The sequence below is a fragment of the Panthera uncia genome, unplaced genomic scaffold (genome assembly GCF_023721935.1).
Source record: "Panthera uncia isolate 11264 unplaced genomic scaffold, Puncia_PCG_1.0 HiC_scaffold_1304, whole genome shotgun sequence".
Taxonomy (NCBI): domain Eukaryota; kingdom Metazoa; phylum Chordata; class Mammalia; order Carnivora; family Felidae; genus Panthera; species Panthera uncia.
This window is the reverse complement of record NW_026057925.1, coordinates 57,679-76,128: the sequence shown is the minus strand read 5'-3', so window position 1 is coordinate 76,128 and position 18,450 is coordinate 57,679. Positions and strand designations below refer to the sequence as shown.

The 18,450-nt window shown below is 36.7% G+C and overlaps 1 protein-coding gene across 1 annotated transcript in view; it reads right to left on the bottom strand.

Moving 5' to 3' along the window:
• LOC125916900 (WD repeat-containing protein 72-like) overlaps positions 1-18,450 on the bottom strand; it is a gene marked incomplete at its 3' end in the record, with an annotated part of 125,669 nt that overhangs the window by 59,466 nt on the left and 47,753 nt on the right. The window contains exon 13 of the mRNA XM_049623150.1: positions 1,031-1,233. Within this exon, the coding sequence (XP_049479107.1) occupies positions 1,031-1,233 (203 nt within the window). The remainder of the gene's footprint in view (positions 1-1,030; positions 1,234-18,450) is intronic.

The following is an 18,450-nucleotide window of genomic DNA, read 5'->3' as shown; positions in this document are numbered from 1 at the left end:
CCATACACATGGATGTGAGATAAACAAAACCTTATTTAAAGTCTTTATTAATAATATTTTAGCAGTCTTCATAACACTACTAAAATAATCAAAAATGTTAATAATATCAGCTAAACTTTGATTTAGAGATCCCATTTTTAAAAATATATCCCATTAATACTGAATATGAAAAAAAGCTTTAAGGTTCATAGATATGTTATTCATGAAAGTGAAACATAAAAAAACAACCCATATATTAATCCATAGGAAAATAATCTAATCAGTAATAGTATACCCAAAGTTAAGAGCATGATGTAGTCATTAAAAAGACATAGATAATATTAGGAAAATATGTTTACATGGAAAATACTCCCATTAGATATATACATATAAGTGACATAATTACAACAACATGATGAAGAGATAACTTAGAAATATAGATGACAAAAAAGATGGAAAAGTTCCTTAAAGAAATCAGATAAAATACCATATCATTTTAAAACTGAAAAGAAGAAAGCTGATCCAAATTTCAGTGAAGACTTGGTTTATGAAACTAAATGCAAACTCCATCACTGTGTATTAATTGAGGCTTGGAATTCTAAAGAGCTGGTGATCCTACAGGTGCTGAGTATATCAAAAAACTTGTCCATACAATGATCCAGTTTTTGTAATACTGTTTTGGTTTATCTGTAATAACCATTTTAAAGAAGAGGTCATCTATACTTGACTGAAAAAATGGATGCAGAGCCCAGAATACAGCCCCTCCCCCAACTGAAAACCATGTGGAAGTCAAGAGTTAATATAAGATTGACTGAATTATGATAGCTGGAACCTATCTTGTCAAAAAGAATGCTATACCAAGCATAATAATCACTTAAAAATTATCCTGATTCACCCAAGATCATTTGGTAGATATGTCTGTCTGGTACAGTCATCTCTTAAGTTCTTGTTTTTGTGCTGATATTTAATTGCCTCATATTCATGAAGGCATATGATTTCTTACTCGAAGTTGATCATGTTTTCTGTGAGCAGCAATTTGGTTTGAACTTACCTTCCATGAAGACTCCACCTGCAGACCAGGGCAAGGTATTGGCCCAAATTGACAGGAGCTGGAGGGTCTCTGTTCTACACTTTTGTGCTTATGTGTCTCTGAGGTAACTGGAAGTGCAAATTCAGGCTTTAGAGGCTGTGAATCATCACAACAATTGAGAATTATTCTTGCTCTTTCTCCTGTTTCATGTCTTTCCAAAGTGCCTGGAAAAACAAGATTAGAAATTTTTTAAAAAATATGCATATTTTAAAAAATATGCAAAATATTTATCCCAAAAGGATGAAAAGAACAAAATACTTTTATCAGAAAAATCACAATTCTTTAAGTTATCATGCCTTCTTAACAACTGAAAAAGCAGCCTAGGAGCTTTCTTTAAATTATTCAAATCATCATCTTACAAAGGCTGAAATTATGGACTTGAAAGCTTATCTTCCCCTTTGTGCGTTTTTACCCACTGAAATCAACAGGGCATTCAATGTCTTTAACAGTAAAATCTCTTACTTATTATACAGTATGCAAGTGATCAATAACAACCAACTATGGAATATTTTAGTGCTGTCCCCTAGTGTTTCAACTCACAAACAACAGAGAACCACAGTGGTTTTTGCTTAAAAAAAGAGCTTCTGTTGGTAATATATATATACATAATTTAAGTGGATGGAACACATAAGAACACAGATACTTTGTATTACTACCTCCTTCACTCAGGGGCCCTCACAACTTCAGGAATGCAGGCCACTCTAGAAATTCGTTATTGTTGTTGTTATTGTTGCTATTACGTCCTTTGACGTTTATTTATGTTATTAGAAAAACAACAACAACAACAATTCTTTGCCCTCTTCTCTGCCATTCCTCCAGTTCCAGAATTTCAAGGTTCTGTAACTTCAATCTAAAGTTAAAAGGAACAAGTACAAAACAGAGCAAAAGTATCAGAACACAATTCACAAGGAGTTAGTGCTTTTATAAAATATGATGCCAAACTCTCACTGAAATAAATATGAATTAATCATGACCACTGTCTCTTCCTTTGAATTATTCATTCTATGTTAAATATATAACCTATATCCTACTAAGTAAAGATGCTAAAGAAAATTAACTTGACATACAATCTTAATACAGATTTTGTCTCATATTACTCCTTCCCTATCAGTAAGAAAGTAGCTGTACTAATTGTTAAGAAAGAAAAAGGTAATTCTTACTAATAGTATTCAGAAAATATAAATTTAAGGGAATTACAATAAGAAAATAGAAAGAATTCCATACCACTGTGTCTTTAGATAAGTAGATTACAACTACCCAGTCTTTTCTCATTGTTCCTTCTCTCTTCTGTATCATTTGGTACTTTGGATTCTAAATCACAACAGCTACAATGCTAAAATACTGGGTTGAAGTTTCATCTCTAGTCTCTTAACAATGATTTTTTTTTCATTATAACATTTATGCATTCATTAACTGACACATTTAGCATACAAACTCACAAGCATGTTATTTCTCTAGGCTTTTTGGTCCAGTCAAGATTGGTATATCTTGAACAAATAAAGCAGGCAGGAACAAGAAAACCCCTTCTCCCAAGGATGATAATAACAAAAGTTTCTCAAACCAAAGATAATACTTCTTACTCCTTTATGAAAAGGACTATGTTCCAGAACTTGTAACTGTGACACCTAACAAAATTCACTGACTTTCTGAGATATCTCTCTTTGCATATGGTATCACCATGGATATTTTCTCCTCATTGGTTTTCTGTGGCTTCTCAAACTGTGATTTTTTAAAAATGATTTTGAGAATTCTTGGGAAAGAATTTACTGTACTTTGATACATATGATATGTGCCTATACTATACATTTTAGATACACACATTTATTACTCTATACCTAATGTCTTACACAAACATAACTATCTCTTGTATTTCTCAGTGATGAAAACAGTTTACCCATGAACTTGGGCAGTTGTAATCTATTTTCATTCATGGATAGATAAATAATCAACTTAGCATCTACTATGGGTCATTCACTGTGCCAGATGCTGGCAATTTATACTAAACAAGAATGGCTCAGTCCTGGCCCCTCTCTAGCTTACTTAACATCTAACGGTTGTGTAGAGGCAAGAAATATCTGAAAACTAATCTGCTATAATATTTAAAATAACACAAAGCTATTTTCACTGCAAACAAAAAATCTCGCATTCTAACAAAATGGTGGACACTTGGTTTTGTGAACAATAGTTTCCATCATGATTAACTGTAAAATATGTGAAGATAATTATGTGAGGCACAAATAAGACATAAGGAAGGACAATAGCTTTTAAAAGCCCTTGGTCAAAACCCTGAGAATGGATACATAGGGATTCCCAGGTATGCCAGATATCAATGCATTCCTGCTTAGTCCCAGGTTCGTCCTTCATTGCCTGTTCTGTGAAAATGGATATGTGTTCTTTTAAATGTTTTTCCTGGGGCGCCTGGGTGGCTCAGTTGGTTGGGTTCAGGTCATGATCTCATGGTTTGTGGGTTCGAGCTCCACATCAGGCTCAATCCTGACAGCACAGAGCCTGGAGCATGCTTCGGATTCTAGGTCTTCCTTGCTCTCTGCCCCTCCCCCGCTCATGCTTTGTATGTTTCTCTCTCTCAAAAATGAATAAACATTAGAAAAAATTAAACATTTCTCCTTCAACAGCTGGTACAATGTCAACCTTTGAGGATAAAACATCATGGAAAATCCTAGTAGAAGAAAAGGTTCTCCCCAGCGTGAGCGGCTTCCCCAGCACTAGGCCTGTAGTACTTGGCAGCCAGCAGCACCCAGCAGGCAGCAGCCCCCTTTGGCACACCCTTTGTGTGGTTGTATGACACAGTACTCCCAGTGAGACATCTCCCTGTGAACAGCTTGCCCTAGCACCCCTAGGGAGCATATTTCTTGCAAGTTCCACCACACCACACTATACTATACCATACCACACTCCTCTCCTCCACACCACACCCCACCACACCACACCAGCTTCTCTACCTTCCAGTGACCACAGCTATGACCTCTCCAGTAAAATTAAGATCTTCACCCTAAGGAATCTCTTCCATGGGCAGCTTATCTCAGTTCTAGGAGTAGTGGTTGCCTCTTAAATCTTCTATTCCTGTATTCTTTAGAGTTTTCTTTAGCTGTTATCAACCAATTCCTCATCAAATTCTTTGTGATAGTTAATAATTCTTCATATTAAACGTTCTCTGTTCAAATTACTGGGTCATTTCTCCCTCTTGATTAGACAGATTAATATACCACGATAAAACATTCTTGATACAGAATGTTCTTTTTAATACATCCTGAAATTAAGGAATTCACATAACTCCAGGGACATATTTAAATTGTTAGAAGAGTCTATAGCAAAACGAGTAACCTAGGAGGGATGGCATGACCCTGAGAAGGTCCAACAGAGCATGCCTTTGTAACTCTGATAAGCTGTCTCTGGCAACAGACAGAATAGTCACTGCTTCTTGATATTAAGGAAATATCAGAAAGTGAAGGTTTACAAAATTGCTTAATTCAACATGCAATTTCAAGAGAACTTTTGCTTTCCAAAGTGAACTCAATGATTACTAGAACTTTCTTTTTTCTTTGCACTGTGCTACATCGAGAATACAAGCTAACTCACACTTAACTCTGCATCTGAATCAATCTGAACATGATAAGGACAGACATGTATGAGTTACATATTAACTTGCATGATAAGATCATTTCCTCTTTCAGGGTAGATATTATGTGAAAAATACCATAAAATCTATTACAAGTAAAATTGCACTGTCTTAAAATGGTTTCTAGGCAATTATGTATCTTGCATTTTTTCTATTATTTTGTCATTAATATATGAGTTTTAATACAACTTATTCTAATCCTAAACCAATAATAGTACCCTTGAGGATGGAATCAATCCTAAGACAGCTTACAACAATTAGCGTCCTAACAAAGTAAAGGAAAGATGACACCAGTAAGCATTAGAAACACTTTTACTGACCCCAAACTGCTTATTCCTTTGAAAAGCAAGTGCACAGAATTACAAGGAGTAGCAAGATCCTCCCGGCAGAGCCCTAGGCCCATACTGACAATATTTCCACTTGTATATCCTGCTATTACCACCAATCCAACAGGGCATACCTAATCACTTTTTTTTCCTAACCAAAACTTTCCCTGTGACCCCCCCCCCTTTTCAACCCTGTCCAGCCATTGTCCTCTCTACTTGTCAAGGATAACAGCATGGAGACATCACTGCACGGTGGCTATGAGAAGACTCAGCACCAGATTGCCCTGCACGTGAATCCTGGTTTTCCTTTATCAGTTGTGTGGTTCTGGGCAAGTCATTTTACATTTCTGCGCCTCTGTTTCCTCACCTGTGCAATGGGCTTAAATAATAATTCTCACCTCACAGGGTTACTATGAGGATTATATTGAACAGATATTTTATTTTATTTTATTTTATTTTATTTTATTTTATTATTAATTTTTTGAGACAGATGGTGCACATGAGCGAGGGGCAATGAGACAGAGAGAGAGAGACAGAGAGAGAGAGAGAGAGAGAGAGAGAGAGAAGCAAGGCTCACCAGGGCGTGTGTTTTACCCAAAGAGGGGCTCGTGTTCACCCGAAGCAGGGCTCCAGCTCACCCAATGTGAGACTCAAACTGTGACACAAACTGTGAGATCACGACCCGAGCTGAAGTCAGAGGCTTGACTGAGCAACTCAGGTGCCCATTGAGTAGATATTTTAAAAGGCTTAGAAGGTTCTGGCACACAGTGTATGCTGTGCTACATGATAGCCCCCCTCTGACACATGACAAGTTCTAATTCAGACCTTTGTGAGCAGTTTAACAAACTTTCTTGGCTCTGTGGCTCTGGGATCTGCCTGACACCCAGGCCTGAGGTCACTGGGCATATGACCACAGTGGGCCCCCACTGTCTCCTACCTGCGACTCAAATCTCTCTTCAATCAGCCTTGTTTCTCAGGCTAGGTTATAATCACAATCAGTAGGATTATATATTTGACTTATTTTTTAATCCTCTTTAGTAAACCAGGCTGAAGTCTGGCCTAAATTAAAGGATAGATAAATACTTCTTAATGGATTATATGACATCAGCAACCTGGCTAATGATTTTTTACTGTGGCTACACTTGGGATTAAATCCAAACTCCTTGACCTATAAGTCATATTCTTGCCTCTGATTCCTCCCATGTCATCCTCCCCTTGCTCACAAATCAGATCTTTTTAAAAACATCCTTGGAATAAACAAATCCTTGCCTGCTAGGTCTAGCCATTCTTTAAGTATTAGCTGAATATCTCACCTCCTCAGAGATGCCTTCTAAAGAAAATCCTTATCCTCTCTTGCATTGTTTTCTATGTCAGCTTCTTCCCTTTATTTTACAGAACTTAACACATTTGTAATTGGTGTATTTTATTTGCTTACTTAAATTCAGGGCTGCTTCCTTACCAGATAATAGATAGATAGATAGATAGATATTGATATAGATAGATAGATATGTCTATCTATCTATATCAATATCAATATCTATCTATCTATATCTAGATATCTAGATATTTATATCTAGATATCTATATATATCTAGATATCAATATAGATAGATACATAGATACACATTTTGGCAAGTATATATTCTATGAGAGCTTGCAACAAAGCAGGGCTCAATACCTGTTCACCGAATGAATAAGTTAAATGTTACCCTTTCCCTATAGCAGTGGAAGGAGAAGGCTATGAAGGCATCAGACCATAACAGGGTCCAGTGTGACAGGAGTTAATGCCAAACTATACTCATTATAAACGCTGACCCCAGCACCAAGAGATTGTCAGCCCTGGGAACAGTGTGTCATTCACATGCCTGGTACCTGCCCTACCTCTCCACTATGTTGCCAGGTCCTTCCTGATGCCTCGAGAATTTGGAACTGGAAACAGCGAATCAGTCTCCAAATGCAACATGTTGATTTATGGAGTGGTCATTTCATGCTCCATGGACTAAGGAGCAGAATATGCTAGAATACAGAGAGAAAAGACTAAGAAAATGCACAGGAAGAGACAGAAAATGCACAGAGAGGGAAGAAAAGGGAGGCAGAGAGAGGGAGAGAGAGACAGACCCTCAACTTTCTAGTTCTGTGTTTAGTCCTTTCTAAGGACTATTGCCCCTCTGAAGTCTCTGCAGCACACCCCTGAGTCCTTACAATAAGTAATTCTTTCTGATAAAACCAACTTAATTCGGCTTCAAACTGCTTCCTAGCTACCTGAAGGACCTAATAAAGAGGGAACAGAGATGTTTCTTCTATTGTTGAAAAGGCCGAGTTGAAGAACATCCAAACAGATATGTAAAGTTAACAGTGTAGAGTTCCAGGTAGTGGTAGAAGCACAGAGACAAAGGCTAAGCATGAGCAGCAACTGGGTGCGGACTAAATCTCAACGAAAGAGTATCATCTCCAGGAGAGTTTGCAGTGAGATGTATCAAGACACCAGCATAAAACCTTTAGAAATTTCTGTACACAAAGAGGAAAGAAGAGGAAAAGAGGAAGACTCAGAAACCGTTGTAAATCAGTATGTTTCTAAAGGACAGCCATATTTTTTTTTTAAATTTTTTTTTCAACGTTTTTTATTTATTTTTGGGACAGAGAGAGACAGAGCATGAACAGGGGAGGGGCAGAGAGAGAGGGAGACACAGAATCGGAAACAGGCTCCAGGCTCTGAGCCATCAGCCCAGAGCCTGTCGCGGGGCTCGAACTCACGGACCGCGAGATCGTGACCTGGCTGAAGTCGGATGCTTAACCGACTGCGCCACCCAGGCGCCCCGGGACAGCCATATTTTAAATGCATTAGCATTGCAGGGGCACCTGGCTGGCTCAGTTGGTTAAGTGTCTGACTCTTGATTTCGGCTCAGGTCATGATCTCATGGTTCAGAAGCCTGAGCCCCACATCGGGCTCTACACTGACAATGCGGAGCCTGCTTGGGATTCTCTCTCTGCCCCTCCCCTGCTCTCTCTCTCTCTCTCAAAATAAATAAATAAACTTAAAAAAATAAATAAATGCATTAGGATTCTCGATGCATATAGGATACCTATAGGGTTTCTTTTTTTGCCTGTTTTGATATATGAGTTTTAATATATGGCAAATAATCACTTTGTGATGTGCCTGTTATGAAATTTGATTTTGAAGTACCAAGCTATCTTAAAGCAAGATGTGTTACCATGAAGGATGCTGCTCTCAGTTGTGGGAGAAGAGCAAGGCAGAGTAAAGAGAATACTTTCAGATGATAAAATATGGCTTAAAGATGTAACAGACTTGAATGTCTACGTAAAGAAAGGGAAGAAGGAATAGTAATATTCCAACCGTTAATTCCTTTCCAAATAGCCAAAACTTGCTCCTTTGATTTTATGTCTCTTGTAATTGGCCCATATTTTTAATATTTGGTATCTTCTATCTAAACAGCTATTTCAGCTTTCACTAATAGTTACTTTCCAAGATCAACAAAATTATCGTGCCTATTACCAATTAATGGATAGTTTTCAATTACTTATTTTAAGTCTCCAATCAGCCAAATTCTATCCTAATACTTAATAATTAGACCCACTAAATCAGTGGGAAAAGGAATAGCTACTATCCCAAAAGGAACAGAAATCATTAAAAAAGAAATCATAGTCACTTGATGAATCTATCTGCAAATGATCAGAAATAAATTGATTCAAAAATAATACCCAGATAGAGTAACATTGTATCACAATGTACAGAAACATTTTATTTACTTAAAGTTACACGTAAATAAATGTGACACAGTGACTAACTTACTATAATCCATGGTGCTTTTCCTCAGAACAATGCAGGAGAACATTTTCCTCAGAATAAAATTACTACAGGAACATAAAATCCTCCCAGGCCACTAAAACCATATATATTGTAAACCTACAAATTTTATTGTGTTTTTTATTTTAATTCCAGTATAATTAACATATGTCGTTAAATTAGTTCATATTAGGTGTGCAATATAGTGATTTAACAATTGTGTGGATTAGTCAGTGTTCATCAGAATAACTGTACTCATAATCCCCTTCATCTAAGTACCTCCACCATCGGTAACCATCAGTTAAACCTACAAATCTTAAACAATTTGTTTCACCAAAAAATAAAAACTTTTTTTTCTTTTTGGTTAAATAGTCTCCACTTGTAGCACAGAACCCAGCATGAGGCTTGAACTCATGACCCCAAGATCAAAACCTGAGCCAAGATCAAGAGTCAGATGCTTAACTCACTGAGACACCCAGGTACTCCTAAAAACATTTTCAATTAAATATTCAGCTTACTGTGGGATTGTGAAAAATCAAAATTTGGTAAATAATTCCTATTATGGAATTAGCAGTGAATATAAATTGTACTTATATGAAGAACGCTTACAACAAAAACAAAAAATATGTACGTGGATACATTATAGAATTAAGTCTCTTTTCAGGCCAGCATTTTATAACTGATTCCACCACGATATTGGGCTGTGAGAGACAGGACAGAAATATTTCAGAGTACCTATCTCTAAAACAGAATATAGTAAAAAAAAAAAAAAAGGCCTCATTATCAAATTTAGCAGTCAAATTCATGAAATCAGGTTTCAGCAAAACAGCTAACTGACAGCTGTCATCAAAATCCACTTATCAAGGAATTTGACCACTGGGTCTGTTGTAAGATTTATCATTTATCTTGTTACACACGAAGTTCATTGCCTTTTTTCACAGAAGAGTATGGAGATGGACTGGGTGTCCCCTTACTAACAAAACCATTTCACAATTATTGCATCTTACTCCAGAAAATGTATAACTGATGGAGATTCTGACCAGAGATGGAGAATCCTGAAGGTATCAAACGTAGCTAACTAGAAAGTAAAGGAAGGGTGGGGAAAAGGAAAGGACCTGAAAACATTAAATTAGGCATAAAGGTACACACGGTCACTCCTCAATATACTTGAATAAAATATATTCAGCTGTAAAATAGGTTGTCAAGGATGTGGCTCATTTTGTTCCATATAGAGGTCCTAATATGATAACAGACTTACAATTGGCTTGGAGTCAAACTTCTACACCTGAAGGCTATATACATTTTTACAAAGTCCCTGACCACCACGACCTTAACCCCAGCTCTGTCACTGCCTCCAGCATATTCAGAGCAATACTGGGACTTATCAGCTGGGCCACACTCAACTCTCACATTGAATCCTGACCGCTGACCTCCAGAAAAACAGAATAAAGGGGTGGGGGTGGGCTGAAAGAAAAAAAAGGCTTGACACACACAAGGGTGTATGGTTGCTGAGATGTATACAGAATACAAATAATGAATTCATTTTAAATAAATTTTAAACTAACATTCTCTTTACAAGGTATTTACTTAAACATGTGCTAACACCATAGAATCTCCTATGACTAACTGAATTTTTAACCTCACTCTAAACTTAATACAATTTACAATTTAAGAGGTGATAGTCACAGAAAAGTGTTTGTGTATTATGATGTGAAGAATGTATTTAAGTTTATAATTACCCATCATATACAAAACATTAAAATTGTACTGCTTCTGAGTTTTGCAAAATGTCATTCACTCTGTTTTGATTTTTTTTAAAGCTGGTATGTGTATTTTTTAATTTTAAAATATTTCAAGAATAGTTTTTTTTTTCCCCTCTCATGCTCTTGGTGGAAGGTTAAGTTAATTAGAGGATACAATATCCTTGATGAGATTTGATTCTATCATTTCTTCACTTAGGTAAATATCTTGCTGAGTTGATCTGGAATTTTCCCTGGATAGAGGAATTATATTGGGAAAGAAAAAAATGGGTTACAGTCTCCTGAAAAAGGTGCTGGATAATGGGTGAGGGCATATGAAAAGTCTCCTTTTTTAGGGGGGTGGGTACAGTGGAGCTGGGAGGCAAAAGCATTTAATTGCAATCAATTTTCCCTTTGGGACATGGCAGTCTTTCCCTGAGGCAAATAATGGGTGATCAGAGCTCCAGCAGGCGTGTCAGGGTTTAGTTCGAAAGCACCAATGCTCTGTGTACCCTCACTATAGTCCTGGCTCCCCAGGCCATCTGTAAAATTTCATTCCCTGTTCCTTTACCCAATAATCTTTTCCCATCTCTTCAATCTTCTATCCCATGGACTCACTCGGCCATGGGAACCTCCAGAAAGAATCCTACCTGAACACCAATATGACAGGCAGAATTCTAAGAATAATCCCCAGTGACCAGATCTTCATGTGATGCCCTCCCTGGTGACTATGATGGAATAGCACTACAATGATTATGTCGTGACACGGCAAATAAAATTAAGGCTTCTAATCAGCTGACCTTAAAATAGGGAGATTATTCAGGTGGGTCAGGCCTATTTAGGTGAGACTTTTAAAAGCAGAGAATTTTCTCTAGCTGGTGAATCGAGGGGGAAGTCAGAGAGATTTAAAGCATTAGAGGGATCCAAAGTGTCATTACTGGTTTGAAGATGGAGAAGGCCACATACAAAGGTCAGAGTGGCCTCTAGACAGTGACAGCTGGTGAACAACCAGCAAGGACCTCAGACCTACAGCCATAAAGATCTGCCAAGGATCTGAATGAGCTTGAAAGTGAGTGAGTTGTTCCCCAGGGCTTCCAGCTGAGATCCCAGGTGGCTGAACCTTGAATTTGGCCTGTGACCAAGCAGAGAACCTAGCTGATCTCACTTTGGCTTCCTACGTATGAACCAAGACTGTAAATGGACGTTGCTTTAAGTGAGTAAATTTGTGGAAATTTGTTACACGGCAACAGAAAGCTAATACAATTAGGATTTGCAGCAGTGCTTTTACTTTGGACCAGATTTAGACCTCAAATTTGTTTTTCTTTTTTCAATTATTTCATGTGAAATTTCCTGCTTCATAAACTAGTCACATAGAGTCATCAAGTCATAAAAACTAATAAATGTGAAGACTGGTTAGACATTTACTTCTTTTTAAATAACCCCTTCTCTCATCCTCATGCTCTATTAGGAGCCATGAAGGTATTTGTTAAATAGCTGGTAATAAACAATCATATAACACATGAAAAAAAATGCCTTTTAGGGGTGCTTAGGTGACCCAGTCTATTAAATGTCTGACTCTTGATTTTGGCTTAGATCATGATCTCATGGTTCCTGAGTTTGAGCCCTGCACTGGGCTCTGCACAGACAATTGGAGCCTGCTTGGGATTCTCTCTCTGTCTGTCTCCTGCTCACTCTTTCTCTCTCAAAAAGAAATAAATAAACTTTAAAAAGCACTCAATTATTTTGGAAAAAATCATATGTAAGATACATATTTTTCCTCCTCTTTATCATCATTATCACCATAATTACTATTAGCTACCACTGAGGCTTTTTAAGTGCTAAAGCACTTTGCTTAGCACTTAATATACATCTTATTTAACTTCTATTTAATTTTATTTATTTTTATGTTTTTATTTTATTTTTCAGAGAGAGAGTGTAAGCAGGAGAGGGGCAGAGAGAGAGGGAGACACAGACTCTGTAGCAGGCTCCAGGCTCCACCACAGACCATGAGCACTAGCATGTTCAACATTGAGGGTTTTTTTTTTTTATGTTTTATTTTATTTACTTATTTATTTATTTTTGAGACAGAGACAGCATGAGCAGAGGAGGGGCAGAGAGAGAGGGGGACAGAGGATCCAAAGCAGACTCTGTGCTGGCAGCAGAGAGCCCAATGAAAGTCTCAGCCTCACAAACCAGCAGATCATGACCTGAGCTGAAGTTGGACATCAACCAACCAAGCTACCCAGGTGCCCTAACGCTGAGTCTAAAATAGTAGATAATGTTTGGGGTGCCTGGGGGTTCAGTCAATTGAGTGGCCAACACTTGATTTCAGCTCCTGTCATGATCCCAGGGATCCCAGGCCCTCTTTCTCTCTCTCTCTCTCTCAAATAATAATAATAATAATAATAATAATAAAGTAGGTAATGTTTGGCTGGCAATATGGAGAAGAGAATTGAAGAGTTTGACTGACAAGGTAATCAGTTAGGAAATTTTCAATAGTTTATGCAAAAGATAATAAAAACCCCAATCTAAATCTATGTCTAAATCTATGTCTCTAAACCATTTTATTTTTAAACGTTCTTGGCGCCTCTGAAATATATAATTCCATGTTTTACTGGAGGCTTACAAAATGCACCATATAATTTATCTTTCAATGATCAAAGTTCATCACCAGACACTTGATAGTATTGGGCCCAGGAAACAGTAATTCCCTCTGAGATTACTGATCAGGACTGTCATCAAATGAACTGTTTAGGTTTCTTACATAGCCAGGGGCCTTTGGTGGATTCCTAACTACATAGAACCATTTCCTTATCCTTTAGCCAGAATATGTTTATTTTTTTAATTTGAGTAGAGTTGACAGTGTCCAACATAGTGATTAGACAAATTTATAAGTCATGCTATGCTCACTGAATGTGTAGCTACCATCTAACACTACACATCACTATTAAAATATCACTGATTATATTTTTTATGCTGTGGCTTTTATTCCCATGACTTATTTATTCCATAACTGGAGGCCTGTATCTCCCACTCCCCTTCACCCATTTTGCTCATCTCCCTATCTCCCTCTCCTATGGCAAATGAATTTGTTCTGTATATTTATAGGTCTGATTCTGCTTTTTGTTTGTGTATTCAATTTCTTTTTTTAGAATTCACATATGAGTGAAATTATACAGTATTTGTCTTTCTCAGTCTGACTCATTTTACTTAGCATAGTACTCTATAGGTCCATCCATGCTGTCACAGATAGCATGATCTCATCCTTTTTTATGGCTGTGTAATATTCCATTATATATAAATATATATTTATATATTAAAGAATATAGATAGGTCTTCTGGCATCAGCCATTATCTTACTCAGTGAATTAGAATTAGATTCTAAATTAGAAGATAACAATGGAACATTATTCAGCCTTAAAAATAGAGAGTGATCTGACACGTGTTACAACACAGATGAACCTTGAGGACACTATGCTAGGTGAAATAAACCAGTCACAAAAAAACCCCACAAATATTGTATGATTCTACTTATATCTTATATCATATAAGTATGATTCTACTTATATGAGTAATCAAATTTATATAGAGAGAAAGTAGAATGATGATGGTCAAGAGCTGAGGGGAGGAAGGAGTGGGAACTTATTTCTTAATGGATACAGAATTTCACTCGGGGAAGATGAAAATGTTCCAGACATGAATGGTGGTGATGGTTGCACAACAATGTGAATGCACTTAATGCCACTAAATGGTGCACTGAAAAACTGTTAAAATAGCAAATTTTATATTATATATATTTCACCACACACACAAAAAGCAACTCTGTTGATGAGACAGCTCAAGGAAAATACAAACAAAAAGATAAGTACACTGAGAAGAGACAGAGGGAATGATAGAGAGGGCTTGAGGAATCAGCACAACCTGAGAAACAGGCGCTGTTGGTTATTAGGGGAAGGGGATGCCATGGAAGGCTGCGGGTGGAGAGAAAGAGACAAGAAGGACATTGGTGACAGTGACTGCAGAGAAGTCAAGTACCTGCCACCCAGAGGATGACAACTGAACCTGGCAGTGAGGGAACCTCAAGAAGAGGAATAGTGTAGACAAAAGCCAGATTAAAATACGTTCAATAAAGGGGAGACAAGAAAGCAAAGACACAGGGTGTAGATGGCAATTTGTAGGAAACTATCATTTACTTTGGGGAGAATGACAAAGATAATAGAAGCTCACAATTCCTTATCCAAAACATTTAGATCCACAAGGTTTTAGAATTCAGGATTTTTTTGATTTTGGAGAGATAAGATAATGCACATATGTTTATTGTTAAATAGCTGTAGGAGAGTCTTGTAGAGCAGACAGTAATCAAACAAGTCATTTATCTGCAGAAAAAAAAAGAATATTTACACTCAGTGGAATAAATAACCTCATGTGAGTTAAGATTTGGTTTTGTTGCTTTACCACAAACTAATAAAAAACACTTTTTTCAGAGCTTTTGAGATTTTAAATTGTGGCAAAAAGAATGTGAAGCTGTACTGAAAATAATCAGTAGCCAGGAGGCCAGAAGTAATGAAACAGATAATCCCTGAGATGAGTTGCTAGGATATTCAGTTTACGATAACATAGGATATCACATCATGCATTTGACTTCTCCTTCTATCTATACAGGTAAGCTAATTCATCTAATTCCAAACCTCAGGTTGTACCGATTGTTTTTTCTCTGTCATCTAAATTAAATTGTGATATGCTAAAGATTCTTTTAAATCAAGTGCTTTAAAGAAAACACAACTTCTTTATGAAATCAGTGATGATGGATAGCTTTGCTAATAGACCAATTTTGGGGGAATGGTCATAGTTGTAAGAAATGGAGACAACAAAATTAATAAAAAATTATGGCCATAAAATAAGGAACATATTAACAATGGGGTGTTCAAACTAGACTTACAAATGATGCTTCTGGAAGTAAGAAAAATGTGATGATTAAAAAAAAGTTAAACATCCAGTGCAAATCATGGCTTCAAAGTAAATTGTTTTGTCAAATCTTTGTGTGTGTGTGTGTGTGTGTGTGTGTGTGTATCAAATCTTCTTATTCCAGTTACTTTCCTAGAATCCTAAGCCCTAAATGTTCTCAGTTCTGATCTATCATTTAGTTAAATGATTTGGATAAAGTCTTTATCCAGATGGATAAATAAAAGACTTTATCCAAATCATTTAACTAAATTTGCAAAAATGATTTGCTATCCACTTAAATGATGAACTAACTATAAGATGACATCCTGTGTCCCTCAATGGAGCTTCTGTTACTCTGATGCTTCCAAGTGGCTGCAAAAAGCTCTTTGTCTTCTCAGCACATGGATGTAGAGGGGGAATGGAATCCACATGCACTTGAATGTGAAAAGGACTGGGGAAAATAGTGGACCAATCCATGCCCAGGACTTTTTGACAGGCTGAGATTAGCAACCAACCTTTTCTATAGCACACAAGATAAAATCTGGCATTCCCACAGTCAACTTCTCTGCTCACCACTCCTAGTCAAGGATTTGACCTTTGGATTTCGTTTTCACCTGATTCATCCCTAGAAACATAAAAGGCTCTTCCCATCAAATCCTAACAAGTTAGTGGCAGAGGTTGGATATTATTGATACATTCAGATGAATAAAGTGCATCCAATATCCTTTATCTTTTAGCAAGATCAGAGAACCTACTTTCCCAGAGAATAACAATCATTACAGTCCACTGAGTCTTGCTTTCCAATCATTTCTGTGGCAGCTGGCTACTGGGAAGTTGCTAGGGAATTGAAAGGCAGCATGAGGAGGGGCAGATGGCTCCTTTGGGTTTATTTTGCCAAATATGGCAGCTGTGAAACCCACTAACGTTCCAGGTGTCCATATAAAATGCTTGCAGAAGGGGCCAAACTAAGGAGGAGCCACAGAGCAACCATCCCGATGTGTTCTGCTGCTGTGGAATAAGCTCCTGAGAACATTAAAGTCAGATATGTAACAGAAGTATCCAACAAGCACTTGATCCAAAAGTGTATTTAGACTGCAGAAATCAGCTAAAAGTGGTAATAGCAAGTATTTTCTTTACCAAAGTAAAACCCAGGAAGATAGCAATTGACAAGGTAAACAATAAGGCAGTTAAGGGTACTACTTAATTGGTCAAAGTAACTTTAAGAGAAAAAAATATTTAGCTTTATCATTTGAATGAGACTGTATTGATTTTCATATAAGTTTCGGAGCATACAAAATGTTCCAAAGATATCCTGCAAATATCACAACAATATGCCTAATACATATTAACATGATAGGAGATTGAAAAAAAAAAGGTAGGTTGAATAATACCTTAATTAAAAGGGACACACATATACATACACATAAACACCTGTGTATGTGTTTTACCAGATAACAATTCATCATATAATGTAGATTTTTAAAAATAAGTCAGGAATATCTAAAAATAATATAGAACCATGTTCATAGGAAGTATAATTCTGTAATAAAATGTAGATAATTGTTCAAATGTTTATAACTAGTAAGAATTGACAAAGAAGCAAATCCAAATTTGGGGAAAAATTATTTGTGTTTATTTTAATAACCTTTCAATGCGATATCTAGATTTTAAAGAGCACAGTAGAAACTACCTCATGTAGATAACATTTTCTCTTGAATTTTTCTACATCTGTGGAATTTCCTCACTTTGAAAAGATTGTGAAATTATAAGATCAAATTAACATTTATATAATTTCACCAAACTAGAGATCTATGTTCACTAGCTAGAATTATAGAAGACTACTCTGTGTGTGTGTGTGTGTGTGTGTGTGTGTTTAGTGTAGGAGGTGTGAGCATGCATTCACGTGTGTTTGTGTGTGTGTTCATTTAAATGTGTCTAATAATGTAATGTAATAATTTATATCAATGTAAAAAATATACAATGAGCCTTATATGCTACTCTTCAGTGATACAGTGTTCATTGTTGGATTTGATTTAATAAGGTTAAATTACTTATTGTATTTTTGCTCTGATATATGTATGTGTATCATACACATACAGAAAGCTCTTAACTTCTTTTTATGCCATGAACCCCTTCAGCAGTCTGGGGAAAGGTGGTGAACCAGCCTTTTTTTCACAATATTGGTTTAAAATGTCAAAAGTAAGGGGCCACTGGGTGGCTCAGTCAGTTAAGCGTCCGATTTCAGGTCAGGCCATGATGTCACAGTCCATGAGTTCGAGCCCCACGTTGGGCTCTGTGCTGACAACTCAGAGCCTGGAGCCTGCTTCAGATTCTGTGTCTCCCTCTCTCTCTGCCCCTCCCCTGCCCATGCTTTGTGTCTCTCTATCTCAAAAATAAATAAAAACATTAAAAAATTAAAAAAAGAAAGTAAAATGTCAAAAATAAAATACATAGTATTACAAAGGATATCAATTATGTTGAAATGCAATAATCAAAATATATTAAAAACCAAACTTATATGCTTCTTTATTAAAGCATGAAATGACAACAGCTAGTGGTATACCTAAAAGTTTATGGCAGTGGGAAACATAAATGGTACTTTGAGGTACTGGTGACAATTGTGGTGCAATATGAAAATATCTGTGACATGTATTGTTTACAATGTCACAGGTAATGCTAATATTGCTGTGAAGCATTTGCTATATTCAAAGTGGAAAGAAACACTTCATTTCATTTAGCATTCTCTTTAAAAAGGAATTTGTGGATCGTGGAGTCAGTGTAAGGTTAGGTTGTGTATCTGAGACCTTAATCCTTCTTTAGGAAGGCATGGATTGCTATATACTTCCCTCTTAGGACCGCTTTTGCTGCGTCCCAGAGGTTTTGGGCTGTGGTGTTATTTTCATTGGCTTCCATGTACCTTTTTTTAATTA